The sequence below is a fragment of the Vipera berus genome (genome assembly GCF_964194415.1).
Source record: "Vipera berus genome assembly, chromosome: 2".
Taxonomy (NCBI): domain Eukaryota; kingdom Metazoa; phylum Chordata; class Lepidosauria; order Squamata; family Viperidae; genus Vipera; species Vipera berus.
In genome coordinates, this window is record NC_138203.1 from 10,993,531 (window position 1) to 11,017,288 (window position 23,758).

Genomic DNA, 23,758 nt, shown 5'->3' on the forward strand with positions numbered 1-23,758 from the left:
GGCCGTTTCTCAGCACAAAGACCTTCACAGTCTACCATAAGACAAACAGCAGGTGAGGATGAGGTAACCCAAAGCACAGCAAGGTTCTGCATGAGTTGTTTGACTTTAGGATTTCGTGGTCACCTGAGCTAGGTTTTACATAAAGGTTCTCAAATAAATACCCTGGAGTTGCAGAAATGATTGTCACCCCACCCCACCCCCCACCCCAAGAATAGGGGTCTCCAAACCGGGCAACTTTAGGACAACTCCCAGAATTCCTCAGCCAGCGTGAAGTCCACAAGTCCTACAGTTGCCCAGTTTGGAGAACCCTGCCCTAAAATGAAAAGAGCCAATCACTTGGGGGCTCCAGAGGGGATCCGTTGCCAGTTTTGCACTCCCCTTGCAGTACTGGCTGAGCTCAGCTCTTCCTGGCTGTAAACCAGGGGTCTTCAAACTTGGCCCTTTTATGACTTGTGGACTTCAACTCCCAGAATTCCTCAGCCAGCTTTGCTGGCTGAGGAATTCTGGGAGTTGAAGTCCACAAGTCATAAAAGGGCCAAGTTTAAAGACCCCTGCTCTAAACAGTGGCTGTGCCACATGGGTCATCTTGCTGGCAGTCTGTGCCAGTGGCCCCAGACATCAGAGCAAGGCAGCAAAGGAGGGCCCCCCCTCGAGAATTCCCAGGGAGGAGGTTCCAGAGATTGTGGCCTTGGGTAGCCACGTAAAGGCAGCGAACCGGGCGCCCCCGAAGGCCTCGCTCCTTCCCTCCAGGCAGCGGGCCAGTTGCGGGGGGGCTCCAACCTTGAAAGCCCGGCTGAGCCCCCACCCCCGTCTCCCCGGGCCCACATAACCCCTCCCGGGAACGCGCGGACGGTGCCAGGGGGCGTGGCGGGAGGGCCGCTCGGGGCTCCTCCCCTCTTCCTCCGCTGTCCCACCCCCGGTTGGCTTTCTGGGGCGTCCCTGCCGCCCGTCCTCCTGCCGGCGGGGACTCCTTCTTGGGAAACGGATTGTATTCCAGCCGCCTTTCCCGTTGGTCTCTCTCCCAGCCGGGCCGTTGCAGCCAACAGCCGGCGAGCAAACAGGGCTGGGCCCGAGGCGGCCACAGCGGCTGCTTCCCCCGCGGGCGGCGTCTGGCGTCTGCGGAGCGGACGAACCCAGCCGGCCCGCCGTAGGGTCCCTAGGGAAGGTCCCCAGAGCCGAAACACGTGGCTGTGGGCGGGGATCCGCCGGAGCCCCAACGGGAACGAGAGTCTCTCTAGGCCAGGGGTAGGCAACCTCGGCTCTTTTATGGACTTCAACTCCCAGAATTCCTGAGTCAGCTACGCTGACTCAGGAATTCTGGGACCTGAAGTCCATGAGTCATAAAAGAGCCGAGGTTGCCTACCCCTACTCTAGGCCAGGGATCTCCAACCTTGGCAACTTTAAGACTTGTGGACTTCAACTCCCAGAATTCCTCAGCCAAGCTGGCTGAGGAATTCTGGGACTTGAAGTCCATGAGTCATAAAAGAGCCGAGGTTGCCTACCCCTGCTCTAGGCCAGGGATCTCCAACCTTGGCAACTTTAAGACTTGTGGACTTCAACTCCCAGAATTCCTCAGCCAGCAAAAGCTGGCTGAGGAATTCTGGGACTTGAAGTCCACAAGTCTTAAAGTTGCCAAGGTTGGAGACCCCCCCCCCTGCTCTAGGCACACAGAGAGAGAACCGCCCGCCTCGCAGCCCTCCGGCCGGCAAGCCCTGCCCCGCCCCAGGGGGCGTGTCCGGAGACGGCGGCCTCTCTGCCGGGCGCCAATTGGCTGCAGCCACGCCCCGCCCAGACGGCCACCGTGTTTCCCACCCCACCCCACCCCACCCCCGCGCTCTGCCCGCGGCGTCGCCCGTAGCGACGGGGTCTCCCGCGCGGCGCCGGAGGGGTGGGCCCCGGCCTGGCCGGCGGGCGTGCGGAAGGCGGGTGCGGCCAGGAGGAAGCAGCGGCTCTTCTCGCCCCGCCGGGCGGCGCCATGTCCCTGCTCTGCGTCCGCGGTGAGTCGGCGCGCTCCGGCCAGGGCCCTCCGGGCGTGAGGTGGGGGTCCCGCGGGGGCTCTCGGCGCCGTACCTCCGGGGGTCTGGCGGGAGGGGGGCGCCTCTTTCCTCGGGCAGCCTTCCCGGGAATCGCCGCCGCCGGGGAAGCGGTGCGAGGCGGGGCGCCGGCTGCTTTTCCTTCGCGTCTGTCGGGAGGGGAGGGGGAGGATGTAGGGCTGCGGCCCCGCCCTGGACGACCCTCCCGCCGGTAGAGGGATCCGGGTTCCCCCTCCCCGGAGCAGACGCGCGGATGGCTGAACCGAATTGCGCGAAGTTGGGGAGGCTCCGGATCCAGGAAGGAAAGATGGAGAGAAGGAGGGAGGGAGGGAGGGAGGGAGAGCTGCTGGCTAAAAGGAGGAAAAGTGCCGGGAAACGCAGGGCTGCCTTTCGGTAGGGAAGGCGTGATGGAGCCGTTCTCGGTGAGGCTGCTGAAAAGCCGGGGGGGGGGGGGTTGCTCGTCGTCTTTGCAGAGGTTGGGGGGGTGGGAATGTTAGGCAGAGCGCAGCCCGGGGGGATTAATCGGCCGGCATCTGCCTGGAGTGTTTGTGGCTGTGTGTGTGTGTGGGGGGAAATCAATAATAATAATAATAATAATAATAATAATAATAATAATAATAATAATAATAATAATAATAATAATAATAATAATAATAATAATAATAATAGTAGTAGTAGTAGTAACAATAGTATTAGTAGTAGTAAGTTGGAAGGGACCTTGGAGGTCATCTAGTCCAACCCCCTGCTCAGGCAGGAAACCCTATACCATTTCAGACAAATGGCTGTCCAGTCTCTTCTTAAAAACTTCCAGTGTTGGAAGTTTGTGGTTTATGTTTTTTGATTTGTTGATTTGATTTCCACAGCCGCCTAGCTCTGCAAAGGACGTTGGGTAGGTTCACAATCCAAAAACGTATACTGTATCACAATTCAAACCTTAAAAACATTTTAAACAATTGAAACAATAAAAAGCATGAAAACATTTTGCAACAAGTTCCCGCCATGAAGCTGACTGCCATCTTTTTTGCTCTGTTTCCATGGACACCTTCAATCTTCATCATGTCTCTTTTGCAAAGGGATAAAAGTTTATGTCCAAGATAGCTGATCCCATTCAAATCTAAATGGAGATTTAATAATAATAATAATAATAATAATAATAATAATAATAATAATAATAATAATAATAATAATAATAATAATAATATAAAGTTGGAAGGGACCTTGGAGGTCATCTTGTCCAACCCCCTGCTAAGGCAGGAAACCCTATACCATTTCAGACAAATAGCTGTCCAGTCTCTTCTTAAAAACCTCCAGTGTTGGAGCATTCACCACTTCTGGAGGCAGGTTGTTCCACTGGTTAATTGTTCTAACTGTCAGGAAGTTTCTCCTTAGTTCTAGGTTGCTTCTCTCCTTGACTAGTTTCCATCCGTTGCTTCTTGTCCTGCTTTCAGGTGCTTTGGAGAATAGCTTGACTCCCTCTTCTTTGTGGTAGCCCCTGAGATATTGGAACACTGCTATCATGTCACCCCTCACCCTTCTCTTCATTAAACTACACATACCCAATTCCAGCAACCGTTCCCTATGTGTTTTAGCCTCCAGTCCTTCCTCGTCCTATCTGGACACACACCTCCAGTCCTTAGGGCAGAGGAGCAACAGTTGCCCCCCTGAAAGTTATGGGGCATGGGGTCAAGGCCCACTCAAGACCAAAGTCACCGCCTGAGGATGGATGATTTCCGCTTCTCCAACCCGCCCCCCCTGCCCCCCCCTACAGCAAGCTCCTCAGGTGGGTTGGCTGTGTCCGGGCTACGGGGAGGCAGCCTCAGGTCAGCTGGGCCAGAGTTTGGTGGGCTGCCTTGGGGCGGGGTGAGGGATGCTAAGTGTTAGGGAAGCCTCGACTGAGAAGCCGATCCTGGGTGAGGGAGAAGGTTGGGGGGGGGGTGTTCCAGGCTCTGCCCTGCAAAAGGTTGCTCGAAGAACCGGATGTTTTGCACCTGCACGCCACAGGGCTGTGTGCTTAACCCCTACCTGTACTCTTTATACAGGTATGATTGTGTATCATCTGACCCATCCACTGCGATAATCAAGTTCGCAGAGGATACAACTGTGGTGGGTCTTATTACAGGTAGGGATGAGACAGCATACAGGGCAGAGGTACAAAAACTATCCATATGGTATAGTAACAACAACTTGCACCTAAACATCGGCAAGACAAAAGAGATGGTGCCAGACTTGCCCCACTTTACATAGGAGTAGGAGATATAGGAGTATAGCCAGCCGTACCAACAGGCTGAAAAATAGCTTTTATCCGTGGGCTGTTAGGCTTTTGAATGGGATATAATCTCTGTGAATTTATGCAGAATTGACTTGGGAGGCCAGTGTGTGGAGTAGTTGGTTCACGTGGTGTGGTAGGATGGAGGGTTTGTTGTCACTGTGTGTTGGGGGGAGGGAGCATGGGGAGAGGCTCAGCTAATCTCAATGTACACATGTACTTTGACAATAAAGGTTTATTATTATTATTACTATTATTACTATTATTATTATTATTATTATTATTATTATTATTATTATTATTATTATTATTTTGGCTGGTGAGAGCCAACATAATCTCCCCTTGCATTAGACAGTAGTCATATATCCTGGTGATTATTTGCTTGTATTAAAACTGGCAGCAGTTGAAAATGCCTGCTGCCTGCCTGAGCTGGGTCTTCCCTTGGTTGCTCTGGCCAGGAATTGGGGTGAGGGTCAGAAGGCTGTCCTGAGCCTTAACCCTCTTGAGACAGGCACATCCAGAGTAACGGATGCAGTTGGCACACAATCTGGAGTTGAACCCGTGGCATGGGAAGCCCGGTGAATTGGAAGCCTGCCCTTCTTTCGGAGGCTGAAAGGGAAATTCTGAAGCAACAGAGACATTTCTTATTCTAGGGGGTTTGGTTTTCTAGCAGAAAAAAACCCCTTGGTTTAAGAGGTCTTCGGCCTGATTGCCTGTGGGGGGGCCTTCAGGGGTCCCGCTGCCTGGCTCCTATCAGGTTTCTCCTGGAAATGATTCCCCCCCCAATAATCTTTGAGTTCAGCTCAGCCATTGGGAGAACTTTGAAGCATTAATATGCCCCCCCCCCCCCCGGAAGAGTTTGGGAATCCTGTGGAAAGGAAGCCTTTACAAGTGTTCATTTTTCAGCTTTCTCCCTGCCTCAGTGCTTAAGGTAGAGACCAAGCAGTGAGGCCCTCCCCCTCTTTTTCTTCTTCTCATGTGGTGCAGAGAGGGTGGCTTGTTTCTTGAAGGGGGGGTGGTTTAGGAAATAGCTTCCAGCCCAGCTCCCTGGGCCCCTTCCTTCCCTCCTGGAAGGACTTACAGGGCCTTGCTAGGCCCTGGGGTCGAGGGGATCAGCTGGCCTCCTCTCCTGCACGGTGGTGGCGGCAGTGGATTGCAGAGGCGGCAGGCTGGGGCTGTCCTGGCGCTTGGACATGGGTCTCAGGATCAGCACCAAGGGGACGCTGACCCAGCTAGGAGCTTGGTGGCTGCCTTTGGGCTCTGCAGCTTTCCAAGAGAGCCCCGTGCCCAGGACCGGTCTGTGGGTCACGGGGGAAGAAGGGCGGAACACCTGGTGGCTGGCGGTTTCATTTCTTTTACCTTTTTAAAAAAGCCTGATGCTGGTTAACCAGAAACCCCCAAACTCTCCCCCCTCTCCCCATTGCCCCACCTTTTCCAGCTGGAAAGCTTCTTTGGAGAAGCTGGCGCTGGAGGAAGAGGTTCTAATCCGAGAGGGTCCCTTGGGGGGACAGATTTTTCTGATAGGGAGACCGGATGGTAGGGAGGTCTGCCCTAGCGCCTCCGGGGTGGGGAGGCCTCTCCCGCTGCGACCCTTTGGAGATGGCCGAGGGCCCCCCCCCCATCTGACAGACAGGATTCCCTTTCACTGGCTGAGTTAAGCAGATCTCTCTATTACATCATATCTCTGAAATGAGCGCAGTGTCTTTTGAAATGTTAATAAAGGGTTCTTGGTAATCCTCTTTGAAGCGGGTTCTGACCTTGTACCCTTCCGACAGGCAGAGGTTTTTTTAAATGTAAAAGTAAAATTTCAGGAAGAAGGAAGTTAACCCCTGTGGAAGTGCCACACACCCCCCAAAAAACCCCAAAACCATAATCCTTGGCCTTTGCAGGAGGCCACTTTTGAAATCGACACCCTCCGCTCAGGAGAACAAGGAGTCCCTTGTGGAGAAGAGGGTGGCTCTCCTGTCCCCTGGGGTGGAAGGCAGGGCAGGATCCCTCCCACTTGCTCAGGAAGAACAGATCTGAAGAAGGGAGAAGCTCAGGTTAGGAGAAAGCGGCTTTTCTTAGAGTTTATCCATGGAGACGCTCAACCATCCAGGGTCACTGTTGGCCCAAAGGTGCTTTTTCTAAAAGGCAACTTGACTTGCTTGGTTTGTTCTTATGAAAATGTTCTGCTTCTCGTCCAAGAAGCTTCTCCTGAGGAAGTTCAAAGAAAGAAAGAAAAAAAACACCAAGGGTTCTGTCGGACTTCTCTCCCCCCCCCATCTTTTTTCATGGAAACAGCTGTTCAGCTGTGGAACAGGCTGCCTGAGAAGGGGGCGGTCTCTCTTCCTTGGAGAAGTTTCAAGTGGAGGCAGCAACCGTGGATCCCCACACTAGGCAGGAGGTTGGACAAGGATGATGGAGGAACCCCCCCCCCAAAGCCTTTAAACTCAGGGCCACTGATGATCTTTCGTGGAACAAATGCCTGAGTTAATAATAATAATAAAGGGACCTTGGAGGTCATCTAGTCCAACCCCCTGCTCAGGCAGGAAACCCTATACCATTTCGGACAAATGGCTGTCCAGTCTCTTCTTAAAAACTTCCAGTGTTAGAGCACCCACAGCTTCTGGAGGCAGGTTAAATGGGCTTTGTAGATAGAATGGTGAATGTGGAACAAGGAACCTTACTTAAGCCAGTCCTTTCTCCAAAAGTTAAAGAGCCCTCCTCTCCCTTGTCTGGATTCCTGGCTGCCGGGTTGCTGCTGGGAGAGGGGGAGGAGGAAGGGGTGGGGGGGAAACAAACGCTGGGCTTCCGCTTTACTCCCAGGTTTAACAGAGAGATTTCCAAACTTTTTCCCTTCAGAGTTGTTGGGAGTCAGGCGGCATATGCATTTGATAAATATTTTTTTTTTTAGATTCCCCTTAGGCCATACCTCTAAACCAGGGGTCCCCAGCCCGTGGGCCGGCCAGAAACCGGGCCACGCAAACAGACAAATCCCCATCCGTGGGAGGCAGGCAGCGCATGAAACCACACCCCCTCCGGTCCACAGTGGAAAAACCTCTTTCCACCCAACTGTTCCCTGGTGCCCAAAAGGTTGGAGACCTTTGCTCTAAACACCGGGAGCCAGCTCCACTTGGGAGGCATAGTTGAAAAAAAGTAATCCAGGAGGAATTGAGCTCTGGTCTTGGGAGACAGGAGGGAGGGGAAAGAGACTTTTGAGATTCTGTTATGGTATTCTGTTATTCTGTAAGTAAAGTAAAGTGCATTCCTCGGTTCTTGTCCTACCCTCCCTCAAAAGGGCTGGCATGTATCTCCTGAATGCAGGATTTTTTGGAAGCTTCCCTTTTTTGTTAGTGCTACCAATAGCCCTTAGACCAGGGGTCAGCAACCTGAAACAGTGAAAGAGCCACTCGGAACCGGTTCCCTCACAAAAGGAAAAACTGGGAGCCGCAAAAAATGGGTGCGCATGTGTGTACATACGCGCATGCACAGAACAGGGTTTGACTGAAGAGTGGAGCCAAGGCGAGATATGCACCTACCCTGCATATTTGAATTGATTGGTTGAACTTTTTTTTTTTTTTTGGACTGCACATGGCAGAGGACTGGGAGCCGCAGGAGACGGCTGAAAGAGCCGCATGCGGCTCCGGAGCCACGGGTTGCAGACCTGTGCCTTAGACTTATATACCGCTCCATGGTGCTTTACAGCATTCTCTGGGCGGCTTACGATGCCAGCATCTTGCCCCCAACAATCTGGGTCCTCATTTAGTGAGGTCCGGAGGATGGGAGGCTGAGTCAACCAGTTGGGATCGAACTCCTGGCTGTGGGCGGAGTCACTCTGCAGTATTGTATTCTAACCACCTGTGCCACCAGGGCTCCTCCTACCTATTTTTATACAATATAGGATAACAGAGTTGGAAGGGATCTTGAAGGTCTTCTAGTCCAGCCCCACTGCTCAAGCAGGAGACCCTATATACCATTTTAGGCAAATGGATAGCCAATCTCTTCTTCAAAACCTCCAGTGATGGAGGACCCACAGGTCATTCGATTGGTTAATTGTTCTCACTGTCAGGAAATTTCTCCTTAATTCCAGGTTGCTTCTCTCTTTGGTTAGTTTCCATCCATTGTTTCTCTTCTTGCCTTTTGGTGCTTTGGAGAACAGGTTGACCCCCCCTCTTCTTTGTGGCAGCCCCTCAAATACTGGAACATTGCTGTCATGCCACCCCAGTCCTCCTTTTCATTAAACTAGACAAACCCAATTCCTACAGCTGTTCTTTGTATGTTTTAGCCTCCAGCCTTCTAACCATCTTTGTTCATAGAATAGAAATAGGAATAGAATAGAATAGAAACAGAATAGAATAGAATAACAGGGTTGCAAAGGACCTTGTAGGTCATCTAGTCCAACCCCCTGCCCAAGCAGGAATCCCTACACCATTTCTGACAGATGGCAGTCCAGTCTTTTCTTGAAAGCTTCCAGTGATAAACCTCCCACAACTTCTGAAGGCCAACTCTTCTGTTGGTTGATTGTTCTCACTGTCAGAAAATGTCTCCTTATCTCTAGGTTGAATCTCTCCTTGATCAGCTTCCACCCATTATTCCTTGTCTGGCCTTCAGGTGCTTTGTAAATAGGTTGACCCTCCCCCCCTCCTCTCTGTGACAGCCCCTCAAATATTGGAACACCGCTATCATGTCACTCCTAAGTCCTTCTTTTCACTAGACTAGCCATGCCCAGTTTCTGCCAGCGTTCTTCATATGTTTTAGCCTCCAGTTCCCCTAATCATCTTTGTTGCTCTTCTCTGCACTTTTTCTAGAGTCTCAACATCTTTTTTATAGTGTGAAGACCAAAATTGGTTGCAGTATTCTAGGTGTGGTCTTACTAAGGCTCTATAGAGTGGTGTTAGTACCTCATGTGATCTTGATTGAATCCCTCTGTTAATGCAGCTTAGGGTTGCATTGGCTTTTTTGGCTGTTGGTTCATATTTAATTGATTGTCCGCTAAGACGCCAAGATCCCTCACACAGTTACGGGTATTAAGCCTGGTGTCACTCCATTTTTTTTTGAGACTCTAGAAAGAATGCAGAGAAGAGCAGCAAAGATTATTCTCCTCCCGCTGACCAGCGGTTTGTTTATTTGATATATTTAGAAATTACCTATCTCCCTCTCAAAGAGTTTCATTTCTGCGAAGACAGGTGTGTTTGTCCATCTTCCCATGATTGTGATAGTTGTGGAATAATGTGAGGAATACCAGACTTTCTTGTATTTTAAAAGTCACAGACTGCAGCAAAATGTAATTATCAGGACAAAGCTTTTCCCTTCAGCATTCTGAGGGCAGAATGATTAAATATCTATCAATTGTAATACTAATTCCAGTTCTGGATGCTCCTCTTCTGAGCCCAAAGTTACTCTTCCTCCTGGGTCTCGCGTTATTGATTTTTTTTGGGGGGGGTGTAAACCATTGGATGGTTCATCAGCATACATATGTAAGGGAGTCATTTATTGTAGTCCTTAAGAAAAGTATATGTCCCCACTTCCTTAAGAGCTCTGCCTGGCTTATAAAGATATTGTTTAAAAAAAACCACCCATAAAAGCAGTATTACCGTGGAAAGGAAAACAGGAACACCCAAAGATTTTTTTTAAGGCCTGAGCGAACAGCTCTTAAACTTCAAAATGCACGGAGGGGCAGGTCTGCCTCAATACCATTGCAAGTTAGCCCAGGGTCCATTGTAGGAGCAGCCAAATGTGGGTTGGTACTGAGGTGGTCTGTGGTGGGGCCTGCAAGTTGCCCCATTGAAGGGCAATCCGGAGAGGAAGCAGCAGCCTCAGGGGAACTGGGGTTCCTGCCTGGGGGGGCCCAGGACGGTCGCGGGAGGTTTCTCAGGGTGGCCCGACTGGGCCCCCAACCCAGCCAGCTGCTTTAGAGTTTGCTGTAGGTCACTCTTGCCAGGATGTGAAGTGACCGAAAAAGGGGTCTTTTCCCAGAAGAGGAAGGGTTCGGACGGCTGTGATGGAATTGTGCAGATAGGATGGGGTGTGAGCAGGACCCTTCATGGCAGCTAGTCCCAGAGATGCTCTCCCCTTTCCTAAAGCCCCCGTCCTTAATCTGAATTAAACACAAGAACAAGCCAGGATAAGCAAGAGCTGGAAGAGAATCTAAGGCTATTACAGGCAGTCCTCGACGTACAACAGTTCGTCTAGTGACCGCTCAAAGTTACAGCGGCACTGGGGGAGGAAAAAAAGACTCGTCACGAACGGTTTTCGCAGTTAGTTGCTGCATCCCCCTGGTCACGTAATCAAAATTCAGACGCTGGCCAAGCCACTCCTATTTACTGCTAAGCTTGTAAGCCGCCCTGAGTCTTCAGAGAAGGGCGGGATATAAATGGAATTAAAAATAAAAAATTTATGACAGTGGCAGTGTCCCGGGGCTGTGATCTCCTTTGGCGACCTTCAGGTTCACTTAACGACCGTGTTGCTAATTTTAAGAACCGCAGTGATTTGACTAATTGCACTAAAACCAGTTTGGCAAGAGAAGTCGTAAAACGGGGCAGACTCACTTAACAAATGTCTTACTTAACAACATAAACGTTGGGCTCCGTTGTGTTCGTAAGTTGAAGACTACCTGCAGTTGCTGAAAAGGAAGAGATGGAGCTTCACTAACAGCCCTGGTCTGGAGTCGGCGCTGGGGATTTTCAAGTTGAAGGTCCTTCAGCGCTTGGAGCTTTAGTGCCTCTAGTTGCTGCAGAAAGATGCTTCGGAGCCGGACTGGTCACTCCCTTGAGCTTGGTTCCGGGCAGGCCCTGGGCCCGAGGCCCCTCTCCCACTCTGGGCCTGGTTCCTCACCCGGGCTGGGGCCTTGTGCAACGGCAGCCAGGGGAGATCGGGGCTGGGTGCTTTTCCTTCAGAGATATTGGCCCCCGTGGATGCCGACCTGAGAAACAGCTGAGGGACACCCTGGGTAAGCAACCTTGGCTCTTTTATGACTCGTGGACTTCAACTCCCAGAATTCCTGAGTCAGTATAGCTGGCTCAGGAATTCTGGGAGTTGAAGTCCCTGAGTCATAAAAAAGCCAAGGTTGCCTACCCCTGCTTTCTGTGCCAGTTCTGAGATGAGCTGCTCTTTTGGATCTGGTGGTTATAGGGAGTCCTCGACTTACAACAGTTCATTTAATTTAATTTAATTTAATAATTTAATTTGTATACCGCCCTTCTCCCGAAGGACTCAGGGCGGTGAACAGGGCAATACATAATAAAAAACAGGATACAAAAATTAAAAAGTGATTAAACAACTATGCCCGTAATAATTAATACATATTAAAAGTTAAAACTAATTTATAAAAAACCCAACCCCATCCCATCAGACCAGGCCAGCTTGTTCAAAAAAGAAGGTTTTGAGATCGCGCCGGAAGGAGCGAAGGTCGGGGGCCATCCGGAGCTCGACCGGCAAGCGGTTCCAAAGGTCTGGCGCGCCCACAGAGAACGCTCTCCCCCTGGGGGCCACCAATCGACATTCCTTGATCGGAGGCACCCTGAGGAGGCCCTCTCTGTGGGAGCGCACTGGACGGAGGGAAGTTGACGCCGGCCGCAGGTGTTGCCGTAGGTAATCCGGACCCATGCCATGTAGGGCTTTGTAAGTCATCACTAACACCTTGAACCTCACCCGGAGAGCAACCGGTAGCCAATGCAGCTCGCGGAGCAAAGGTGTAACATGGGAGTATCGGGAAACCCCCAAGACAACTCGCGCGGCTGCATTCTGCACCAGTTGAAGTCTCCGAGTGGACCTCAAGGGCAGCCACATGTAGAGAGCATTACAGTAGTCTAGACGAGAAGTCACGAGCGCATGAGTGACTGTACGCAAGGCATCCCGGTCTAGATAGGGTCGCAACTGGCGCACCAGGCGAACCTGGGCAAAGGCCCCCCTAGTCACAGCTCCAATATGCTCTTCCAAAGAGAGCTGTGAATCTAGAAGGACCCCCAAGTTGCAAGCCCTATCTACGGGGGGTAATAGCTCACCCCCCATGGCCAGAGATGGAATAATCGGAATTTCCCGGGATGCCGGCACGAACAGCCACTCAGTCTTGTCAGGGTTGAGTCAAAGCCTGTTCCTCCCCATCCATGACCAAAGTTACAATGGCACTGGAAAAAGACTCTTATGACCAGTTTTCACACCTGTGAGCATTGCAGCATCCCCACGGTCATGTGGTCAAAATCCAGACGCTTGGCAACTGGTTCATATTTATGATGGTCGCAGTGTCCTGGGTGTGTGTGTGTGTGTGTGTGTGTGTGTCACGTGATCCCCTTTTGCAACCTCCTGGCAAGCAGAGTCAATTAAGTTCAACAACTGCAATGATTTCACTTAACAACTGGTGCAAGAAAGGGGCAACAGAAATTTTGGGCTCCACTGTGGCCGCAAGTCAAGGAACTACCCATAATTGTCCCTGTTTGACAGCAGCAGGATGGTGGCTGGCACAGTCGCAGCGGGAAAGGGAAGACTGTGGCACAGGGCTACACAGGAGTCCAAGCAAGCTTACCCGTAAGGCGCCTGGATCCCAATCAGTGTAAGATCAGTTTCAGCTGAGCACTCTTGATCTCTAATCTAGTCAGCTTCAGAGCTGGATCTAACCAGATCTGGCCTGCATGATTTGTCTAGGAACCTGGCCAGCTGTTGCTGTGTGTCAGTTGGCTCTGAAGGAGGTGAGAGAGAATCCGAGTCTCCCTGCCCCACAGTGCACCCTTTCCCCACGGCTGGGCCTGTCCATGAGAGCAAAGCAGCTCTTCTGTGCGCCCCCCCCCCCCGTGGGATTTCTGTCCCTTCCAAGGTGAGAGAAGCAGCTCAGGGGAAGGGGCATCAGCTCAGGTGTGTGTGTGGGGGGGGGGAGGCAGAGGCAGGCTGCCTATCCATTAGCAGTCCTGAAGGGCTCTGGGTGGGTGGGGAGCATGCTTGGAATGCCCACCTGGTGAATCTCAGAAGTGTGATACAAACCCTTATGACAGGTTGCATAGTGACTGTTCACAAGTTGTAGCTTACCTGGAAAAAAGGGAGTTAAGATGTCCCAAATTCTGATAGTTTCTCCCCCTCCCAGTCACCTGACCGCAGTCGGGTGCATTTACAGCCAGTTTCTCCAGCCGCATGACTGCATTTTGTAGTTGTTTTACCGAAAACCAGATGTACTGTTTTCCAGCAAAATCACTCTGTAGCAATCAGTGGGTTCATTTACCAGCCACTTAACTGTAAAAAGGTCAATGAATGGGTGACTTTTACGCTGGTGTGCAGCCCCCAAGAGTGAGGCATCTTCTGGAGAAGCAGCCACCGAAGGAGGGGCAGAGAGCAGGGGGTGTCCAAACTTGGCAAATTCCAAGAGTTGTGGACCTCAAACTGCCAGAATTAAAGAGTCATTCAATCAGAATGGAGCTGGAAGGGACCTTGGAAGTCTTCTAGTCCAGCCCCCTGCTCAAGCATGATACCCTATACCGGGAGTAGGCAACCTTGGCTCTTTTATGACTCGTGGACTTCAATTCCCAGAATTCCTGAGCCAGCATGGCTCAGTTTGGAAACCTTTCCCTTCAGCATGGCTGGCTCAGGAATTCTGGGAGCTGAAGTCCACGAGTCATAAAAGAGCCAAGGTTGCTTACCCCTGCCCTAGACCATTTCAGACAAATGGCTATCCAGTCTCTCTTTAAAAACTTCCAGTGTTGGAGCACCCACAGCTTCTGATGGCAAGCAGGTAATTGTCCTCGCTGTCAGGAAGTTTCTCCTTAATTCCAGGTTGTTTCTCTCCTTGATTGGTTTCCATCCATTGCTTCTTGTCCTGCCTTTAGGTGCTTTGGAGAATTGGTTGACCCCTCCGCTTTGTGTTGTTAGCTGCGAAGTCGTGTCCGACCCATCGCGACCCTATGGACAACATTCCTCCAGGCCTTCCTGTCCTCTACCATCTTCTGGAGTCCATTTAAGCTCACGCCTACTGCTTCAGTGACTCCATCCAGCCACCTCATTCTCTGTCGTCCCCTTCTTCTATTGCCCTCGATCTTTCCCAGCATTAGGCTCTTCTCCAGTGAGTCCTTCCTTCTCATTAGGTGGCCAAAGTATTTGAGTTTTAGCTTCAGGATCTGGCCTTCTAAAGAGCAGTCAGGATTGATCTCCTCTAGGACTGACCGGTTTGATCGCCTTGCAGTCCAAGGGACTCGCAGGAGTCTTCTCCAGCACCATAGTTCAAAGGCCTCAATTCTTTGGCGCTCAGCCTTTCTTATGGTCCAGCTTTCACTGCCATACATTGCAACCGGGAAGACCATAGCCTTGACTATACGCACTTTTGTTGACAGGGTGATGTCTCTGCTTTTTAGTGTGCTGTCTAGATTTGCCATGGCTTTCCTCCCCAGGAGCAAGCGTCTTTTAATTTCTTGGCTACAGTCCCCATCTGCAGTGATCTTGGAGCCCAGGAAAATAAAATCTGTCACTACCTCCATTTCTTCCCCATCTATTTCCCAGGAATTGAGAGGGCCAGATGCCATGATCTTGGTTTTCTTAATGTTAAGTTTCAACCCAACTTTTGCACTCTCCTTCTTCACCCGCAACAAGAGGCTCTTTAGTTCTTCTTCACTTTCTGCCATTAGAGTGGTATCATCTGCGTATCTTAGGTTGTTGATATTTCTTCCGGCAATCTTAATTCCAACTTTTGATTCATCTAGCCCTGCCTTTCTCATGATGTGCTCTGCATATAAGTTAAATAGGCAGGGCGACAGTATACAGCCTTGCCGGACTCCTTTCCCAATTTTGAACCAATCAGTGGTTCCATGTCCAGTTCTCACTGTTGCTTCTTGACCCGCATATAGGTTTCTCAAGAGACAAATAAGATGGTCTGGTACTCCCATCTCTTTAAGAACTTGCCACAGTTTGTTATGATCCACACAATCAAAGGCTTTAGCATAGTCAATGAAGCAGAAGTAGATGTTTTTCTGGAACTCCCTAGCTTTCTCCATGATCCAGCGTATGTTGGCAATTTGATCTCTAGTTCCTCTGCCTCTTCGAAATCCTGCCTGTACTTCTGGTAGTTCTCGATCCACATACTGCTGAAGTCTAGCTTGTAGGATTTTAAGCATGACTTTACTAGCATGAGAAATGAGTGCAATGGTGCGATAGTTTGAACATTCTTTGGCACTGCCTTTCTTTGGAATTGGAATGTAAACTGATCTTTTCCAATCCTGTGGCCACTGTTGAGTTTTCCAAATTTGCTGGCAAATTGAGTGTAGCACTTTTACTGCACTGTCTTTTAAGATTTTGAATAGCTCAGCTGGAATACTGTCACCTCCACTAGCTTTGTTGTTGCTCAGCTTTTCTAAGGCCCACTTCACTTCACATTCTAGGATGTCTGGCTCGAGGTCAGTGACCACCTCATTGTGATTATCAGGGACATTAAGCTCATTCTTGTATAGTTCTTCTGTGTAATTTTGCCACCTCTTCTTAATCTCTTCTGCCTCTGTTAGGTCCCTGCCATTTTGGTCCTTTATCATGCCCATTTTTGCATTAAACGTTCCCTTCATCTGTCCAATTTTCTTGAAAAGATCTCTGGTCCTCCCTATTCTATTGTTTTCTTCTATTTCTTTGCACTGTTCATTTAAGAAGGCATTCTTATCTCTTCTAGCTATTCTCTGGAATTCTGCATTCAATTGGGCATATGTATGTTTTTCTCCCTTGCCTTTCGCTTCCCTCCTTTCCTTAGCTATTTGCAAAGCTTCCTCAGACAGCCATTTTGCTTTCTTGCATTTCTTTTTCTTTGGGATGGTTTTGGTTGCTACCTGTTGTACAATGTCGCGAACCTCTGTCCATAGTTCTATCAGATCTAATTCCTTAAATCTATTTGTCACCTCTACTGTATATTCAACAGGGATATGATTTAATTCATACCTGAGTGGCCTAGTGCTTTTCCCTACTTTCTTCAGTTTAAGCTTAAACTTTGCAAGGAGAAGCTCATGGTCTGAGCCACAGTCAGCTCCTGGTCTTGTTTTTACTGACTGTATAGAGCTTCTCCATCTTTGGCTGCAGAGCATATAGTCAATCTGATTTCTGTGTTGACCGTCTGGTGATGTCCATGTGTAGAGCCGTCTCTTGGGTTGTTGGAAAAGAGTGTTTGCTATGACCATCGTATTCTCTTGACAAAATTCTATCAGCCTGTGCCCTGCTTCATTTTGTACTCCAAGGCCAAACTTGCCTGTTATTCCAGTTATCTTTTGGCTTCCTACTTTAGCATTCCAATCCCCCATGATGATAAGGACATCATTTTTTGGTGTTAGTTCTATAAGGTGTTGTAGGGCTTCATAGAACCGGTCAATTTCATCCTCTTCAGCACTGGTGGTTGGGGCATAGACTTGGACTACTGTGATATTGAATGGTTTGCCTTGGATTCGAACTGAGATCATTCTGTCATTTTGAGGATTGTATCCCAGTATTGCTTTTCCTACTCTTTTATTGACTATGAAGGCTACTCCATTTCTTCTGAGGGATTCTTGCCCGCAGTAGTATACCTGATGGTCATCTGAATTAAATTCACCCATTCCTGTCCATTTTAGTTCGCTGATACCTAAGATGTCGATGTTCAGTCTTGTCATTTCTTGTTTGACCACGTCCAGCTTTCCTTGATTCATGGATCTTACATTCCAGGTTCCTATGGAGAAAAAATCTTTACAGCATCGGACTTTCCTTTCACCACCAGACACATCCACAGCTGAGCGTCCTTTCGGCTTTGGCCCAGTCGCTTCATTCTTTCTGGCGCTACTAGTACTAGCCCTCTGCTCTTCCCCAGTAGCATATTGGACGCCTTCTGACCTGAGGGGCTCATCTTCCAGCGTCTTCCGCTTTGTGGCAGCCCTTCAAATAGTGGAAGACTGCTATCATGTCCCCCCTAGTCCTTCTTTTCTCTAGGCTAATGGTAAAGGTTCCCCCGCGCATGCGTGCTAGTCATTTCCAACTCTAGGGGCCGGTGCTCATCTCCGTTTCAAAGCCGAAGAGCCAGCGCTTGTCCGAGGACGTCTCCGTGGTCATGTGGCCGGCATGACTAGACGCCAAAGGCGCACGGAACGCTGTTACCTTCCCACCGGAGTGGTCCCTATTTTTCTACTTGCATTTTTACGTGCTTTTGAACTGCTAGGTTGGCAGAAGCTGGGACGAGTAACAGGCGCTCACTCTGTTCCGCGGCACTCGGGATTTGACCCGCCAAACTGCCGACCTTCTGATCGACAAGCTCAGTGTCCTAACCCACTGAGCCACCGCATCCCTTTTCTCTAGACTAGCCATACCCAATTGCTACAACCATTCTTCATATGTTTTAGTCACCAAACTTTTAATCATCTTAGTTGCTCTTCTCTGTACTTTTTTCCAAAGTCTCAACATCTTATTTTTTTTGTATAGATTTTATTAGTTTTTATACGGTTAGGAATAAGGTGGGGTTGGGATTTGGGTTTGGGTTAGGATTAGGTTTAGGGTTGGGGTTGAAGTTTTTCCAAATAACATTCCCAATATTTAGCAAACAGTATAATGTCTGGGTTCATGTGTTTAATAAACAATAATAGATAATAGTTAATTATCATAAACACTATGTTAATTAATCACTCAATAGCCTTCTTGCTAATACGTATTCAAAATTACATGTCACATTCCTTTCTCACTCGTTTTTCTAGCCGTTGATAGAAATTATCCCATGTTCTAAAGTACAAAGTCTCAACATCTTTTTTGTAATGTGACCAAAACTGCATGCAATATTCCAAGTGTGGTCTTAACTAAGGTTTAATAAAGCGGTACTAATACTTCACGTGATTTCGATTCTGCGCCCCTGTTTGTGCAAGGATTGTATTAGCAATTCTTGTGGACTTCAACTCCCAGAATTCCCAGCCAGTGTTGCTGGGGTACCCCCAATGGTCCTTTCTAGTTTCCCTGTCCCGTCTGCGCTGTCTTCCTGGTGCTTGGCTAGGAAGACGTGGGCTGTTTGCTCAAGGGCTCGCAAACAATGTCTTTGCCTGCGTCATCCTTGGCTCAGTCGCACAAATGCAAACAAACAGGGATTTATTTGCAGCAGATGGGAGCCGTCGGACTTGCTGCGTGGCATCTCTCCAGGCAGGTGGACAGCCTGGGCGTGAATGGCCGTCCGTCCATCCAAGGAGGCAGAGTATGACATTAATGGGCTCTCCTCCCGCCTTTGAATGCCTGGGCACCAAAAGAGGGCTTTGCCTCCCCCCCTCCAAGGATAAAGAATACTTAACCACCTTCAGAAAGCTCTGATTTCTGCTTTTGAAACTAATTACCCTCCCCACAAACCTTTGAGGAATGCAAGTCCTAGAAATCTTGATAGTTAGACTTTCTCCTGCAGGCAGTCCTCGTGACTGCAATTCAGACTTAAGATACCTGTTGCTAAGACAGGCGATTGTTAAATGAGTCACAACTGATTTTAACCACCTTTTTCACCAGGCTCGTTAAGAAATGACCACGGTTATTAAGTAAGTCTCGTGGTTCTTTTTAAAATTGCATTTAAAATAGTGACAAAAGAAAAAAAGATACAAGGCACGGAATAAAAAATACAGGTAATCCTCGAATTATGATCCACAATTGAGCCCACTGTTGTTAAGGGAAAATTTGTTTAGTGAGTTCTGCCCCATTTTACGATCTTTCTTGCCACAGTTCTTAAGTGAATCACTGCACTTGTTAAGTAAGTAACAGACAGCGGTTCTGTCTTAACAAGAATCCAAAAAGAGCCAAGGAGTTGTGAGTGCTCCATCACGGGAGGTTTTCAAAAATATTGGGCCAGGGTAGTATAAGATCTCCTGCCTTGGTCAGGGGGTTGGACTAATCCAGTACCAGGCCGCGGCATGCTAGCAACTGGTCCACACAAACAAGCAAAGCCCCATCCGCAGGATGCAGGCAGCACACAAAACCACGCCCCTTCCGGTCTGCGGAAAAACCTCTCTCCATGTTACCGGTCCCTGGTGCCCAAAAGGTTTGGGACTTCTGGACTAGGAAGTCCTTCCAGGTCTCTTCTGGCACTAGGATTCTATGTTCTGTGCGCTATATGTATATTGTCGGCTTCTAGGATTTAATTCTTGACAATAGATAACCTTGATGCAGCTCCAGAGTTCTCCCTCATTAACTGGTAATTGCATTTTTTATAGAAATTTTTTTTTATTTTTTTTTTTAATTACATTTATATCCCGCCCTTCTCCGAAGACTCAGGGCGGCTTACAAGCTTAGCAGTAGCCTTCATTCTATGTATATGCCTGCTTGTTAGGGCTTTCACACACACACACCCCAAGCGGCATTATTACAAAGTCAGCTTATTGCCCCCAACAATCTGGGTCCTCATTTTACCTACCTGGGAAGGATGGAAGGCTGAGTCAACCTTGAGCCTGGTGGGACTCGAACCTGCACTAATTGCAGGCAGCTGGTGTTACTTAAGGAGGCATTAGCCCACTGCTCCACCAAGGCTCTTTGGAATCTTTCTTGGAATCGAAAAACCCCACAGACATTTTCTAAACAAAGGTTTTAATTTTCTGAAAATACTTCCTGGACATTTGAAAGTGAATCTTACGGTCTCTAAATGAACCCAGCTTCCCTCGTTGGTTTTGCCTGTTGGAGGTTCTCAGATGGTGAAAATATGATCCTGGGATGCTGCAGCCATTGGAAACGCCGGTCCCAAAGGGGCTTTTTCAAGAGGCAACTGGACTTCCCTGGGTTTTTTTTCCTCTCTAAGAAGTTTTGCTTCTCATCCAAGAAGCTTCTTTAGTTCTGAAGAAGCTTCATCTGTCCGAACTGATGAAGCTTCTTGAATGAGAAGCGAAACCTCTTTGAGGGGAAAAACCAAGAAAGTCCAGTTGCCTCTTGAAAAAGTCCCCTTGGGACAACATGATTTGGATGGCTGAGCATCTCCATAGACATTGTAAACGCGTTCGGGTTGCCAAACTCCTGAATTTTAATCATGTGACCACAGGGAATGCTACAATGGTCAGAAGTAGGAGGACCAGTCATAAGAATCAGGACGGGTCATACGTGACTTTCTCCAGCACTGACGTAACTTCAAATGATTGCCAAATGAATGGTCGTACGTTGAGAGCTACCTCTACCGGGTCTCTGTTAGTGGCAGCCCAGGTTGCCCCCCCTGCCCACCCCCCCCCCCGATGCCCAAAAGGTGCGGCTGAAGCCGGAGGATTCAGAAGGGACTTTTCCAGTTTTCATTTTGAGAGCGATCTCCGTCTCTCTTTTATTCCTAGAAATTTTAATCACTGGATTTATTTTTATTTTTATTTTTATTTTAATTCCATTTATATCCCGCCCTTCTCCGAAGACTCAGGGCGGCTTACAAGCTTAGCAGTAGCCTTCATTCTATGGATACGCCTGCTTATTAGGGCTTTCACACACACCCCAAGCGGCATTATTATTTTATTATTATTATTTTATTATTATTATTTCGTGATGCCCTCCCGCCACTTTACTCCTCCTGAATTGTTCTTTCATTATGCTGTAAATATGGTTGGGGTTTCACTTGCATCATAAGCTGCCCTAGGACGAATCTTAAGGAGGGCAGCAGTGACCGGGCCATACAAAGGTCAGGCATGACCGCTCTTCACCAGAATCCCACAATGGGGGAAGGGTTGTGTAAGGGTCCTGCTCCTTTGCTGGGGGCTTCAGGCGGGAGGCAGGCCCACGGTGCCTCTGGTGCCTTCTCCATGTGAGTAGGGAGCTCCGCCGGTTCGTTTAGGCATCTGGTTCAACCTTTGGTAGAGCTAAGAGCCTCTTGTGGCTTGACGTTTGAGGACTGGGAAGTCAAGATGTGTCAGCCTCAGTTTCCCAGACGTTGGTGTAGCGGAGCAGACGTGGCCTGCCAGGCCTCGGTTAATTGGGGCAGGGATAGGGAGGCTTTGACGCAGAGGGCTGCTGTTGCTGTGAACATATCCGGCAGCACCGCAAAAATTTCATTTGTCAAAGGTCCATGTCAGTTACATTTTCTGCTTAACGGGGGCTTTGCAAGCAAGCAAAGGTGGTGGGGAGTAGGAAACCTCCCCCCCCAGATCAGCCTTTAAAGCAGGGGTGTCCAACCTTGGCCACTCGTGGACTTCAACTCCCAGAATTCCCCAGCCAGCCGTGCTCTGCAAGGATGGCTGTGAGAGCCACAAGAGGCGGAGCCTTTGACTTCTGCCTGCCTGCTTGCCTTTCTCATGCGCAGGTCCTCATGAGCCGCTGGCTGCCTTTTACCTGTTGGTTTCCTGTTATTCTTTCGTTTTCTGCCTCCTGGCTTGGGATAAGCGATGCCGCCTCCTTGGGGTTTGGGTCTAGGGTGCCTTCAAGACAGTCTCAGCCTCTGGCAACTCTACAGAGAAGTCCAGTGACTGGTGACATTTTTGGAACTGTTTTGCCCCTCATCCTAAGGGGGAGATGGAGAATTGGGGAGGGAGCGGCCCCAAATCTCCCAGCTGGCTTCGGGCCTGAGGGAGGAGCAGAGCTTGGGTTTCTGATTAAATGCCCTAACCCACAGGTCGGCAACCTGCGGCTCCGGAGCCGCATGCGGCTCTTTGAGCCGTCTCTTGCGGCTCCCAGCCGCCCGGTGCGCGCGCACCTCTTCCAACGGGCAGTGGTGCGCGCGCACCTCTCCAAATGGAGAGTGGCACCGCCCGTTTGGAGAGGTGCACGCGCACCTCCCCGAATGGGCGGAGGTGCGCGCGCACCTCCCCAAACCTTTGGAGAGGTGCGCGCGTACCTCCGCGCGAAGGGGCAGCGGTGCCGCTCTTTGAGGAAGCTGCCGCGGCCCGTCTCTGAAGCTGCCGAAAGCGGCAGCTTAGCAGACGGGCCGCGGCAGCTTCCTCAAAGAGCGGCGCCCCTGCCCATTCCGAGAGGTGCGCGCGCACCTCTCCGAACGACCGGAGTTACGCGCGCACCTCCCCAAACCTTTGGGGAGGTGCGCGCGTACCTCCGCGCGAAGGGGCAGCGGTGCCGCTCTTTGAGGAAGCTGCCGCGGCCCGTCTCTGAAGCTGCCGAAAGCGGCAGCTTAGCAGACGGGCCGCGGCAGCTTCCTCAAAGAGCGGCGCCCCTGCCCATTCCGAGAGGTGCGCGCGCACCTCTCCGAACGACCGGAGTTGCGCGCGCACCTCCCCAAACCTTTGGGGAGGTGCGCGCGTACCTCCGCGCGAAGGGGCAGCGGTGCCGCTCTTTGAGGAAGCTGCCGCGGCCCGTCTCTGAAGCTGCCGAAAGCGGCAGCTTAGCAGACGGGCCGCGGCAGCTTCCTCAAAGAGCGGCGCCCCTGCCCATTCCGAGAGGTGCGCGCGCACCTCTCCGAACGACCGGAGTTGCGCGCGCACCTCCCCAAACCTTTGGGGAGGTGCGCGCGTACCTCCGCGCGAAGGGGCAGCGGTGCCGCTCTTTGAGGAAGCTGCCGCGGCCTGTCTCTGAAGCTGCCGAAAGCGGCAGCTTAGCAGACGGGCCGCGGCAGCTTCCTCAAAGAGCGGCGCCCCTGCCCATTCCGAGAGGTGCGCGCGCACCTCTCCGAACGACCGGAGTTGCGCGCGCACCTCCCCAAACCTTTGGGGAGGTGTGCGCGTACCTCCGCGCGAAGGGGCAGCGGCGCCGCTCTTTGAGGAAGCTGCCGCGGCCCGTCTGCTAAGCTGCCGCTTTCGGCAGCTTCAGAGACGGGCCGCGGCAGCTTCCTCAAAGAGCGGCACCGCTGCCCCTTCGCGCGGAGGTACGCGCGCACCTCCCCAAAGGTTTGGGGAGGTGCGCGCGCAACTCCGGTCGTTCGGAGAGGTGCGCGCGCACCTCTCGGAATGGGCAGGGGCGCCGCTCTTTTTGAGGAAGCTGAGACGGGCCGCGGCAGCTTCCTCAAAGAGCGGCACCGCTGCCCATTCGCGCGGAGGTACGCGCGCACCTCCGGTCGTTCGGAGAGGTGCGCGCGCACCTCTCGGAATGGGCAGGGGCGCCGCTCTTTTTGAGGAAGCTGAGACGGGCCGCGGCAGCTTCCTCAAAGAGCGGCACCGCTGCCCATTCGCGCGGAGGTACGCGCGCACCTCCGGTCGTTCGGAGAGGTGCGCGCGCACCTCTCGGAATGGGCAGGGGCGCCGCTCTTTGAGGAAGCTGCCACGGCCCGTCTGCAAAGCTGCCGAAAGCGGCAGCTTTGCAGACGGGCCGTCGCCGTCGGGCAACCGGGAACCGGTTCCATCTCATTTTTTAAAAAATGGCAGCCGCGTGCGTCCGCGCATGCACAAAAAACCTTTTTGCGCATGCGCGTGCATGGACACACGCACGCGGCTCCCTCTTTTTTTAATTTGTGATGGAACCGGTTCCCAGTGGCTCTTTTTCTTTTTTAGGTTGCCGACCCCTGCCCTAACCACTAGACCGCGTATGAAACCCAAAAAGGAAACCATGTAGCGCCTAACTTGCGGGTCAGGCTGCAGAACCTATCCTGGGGAAATGTGCCCAGAGGAACGACAGACAGCCCAGTCAAAGGAATGGCAGGGGATGG

At 50.7% G+C, this 23,758-nt stretch overlaps 1 protein-coding gene across 1 annotated transcript in view; it reads left to right on the forward strand.

The window, feature by feature from the left end:
- The first annotated feature begins 1,838 nt into the window (after nt 1-1,838).
- The window catches only part of UNC13B (unc-13 homolog B), a 163,124-nt gene continuing 141,204 nt past the window's right edge, over nt 1,839-23,758 (forward strand). Inside the window, 1 exon segment of the mRNA XM_081321727.1 lies at nt 1,839-1,997. Within this exon segment, the coding sequence (XP_081177853.1) occupies nt 1,976-1,997 (22 nt within the window). The 5' untranslated portion in view covers nt 1,839-1,975.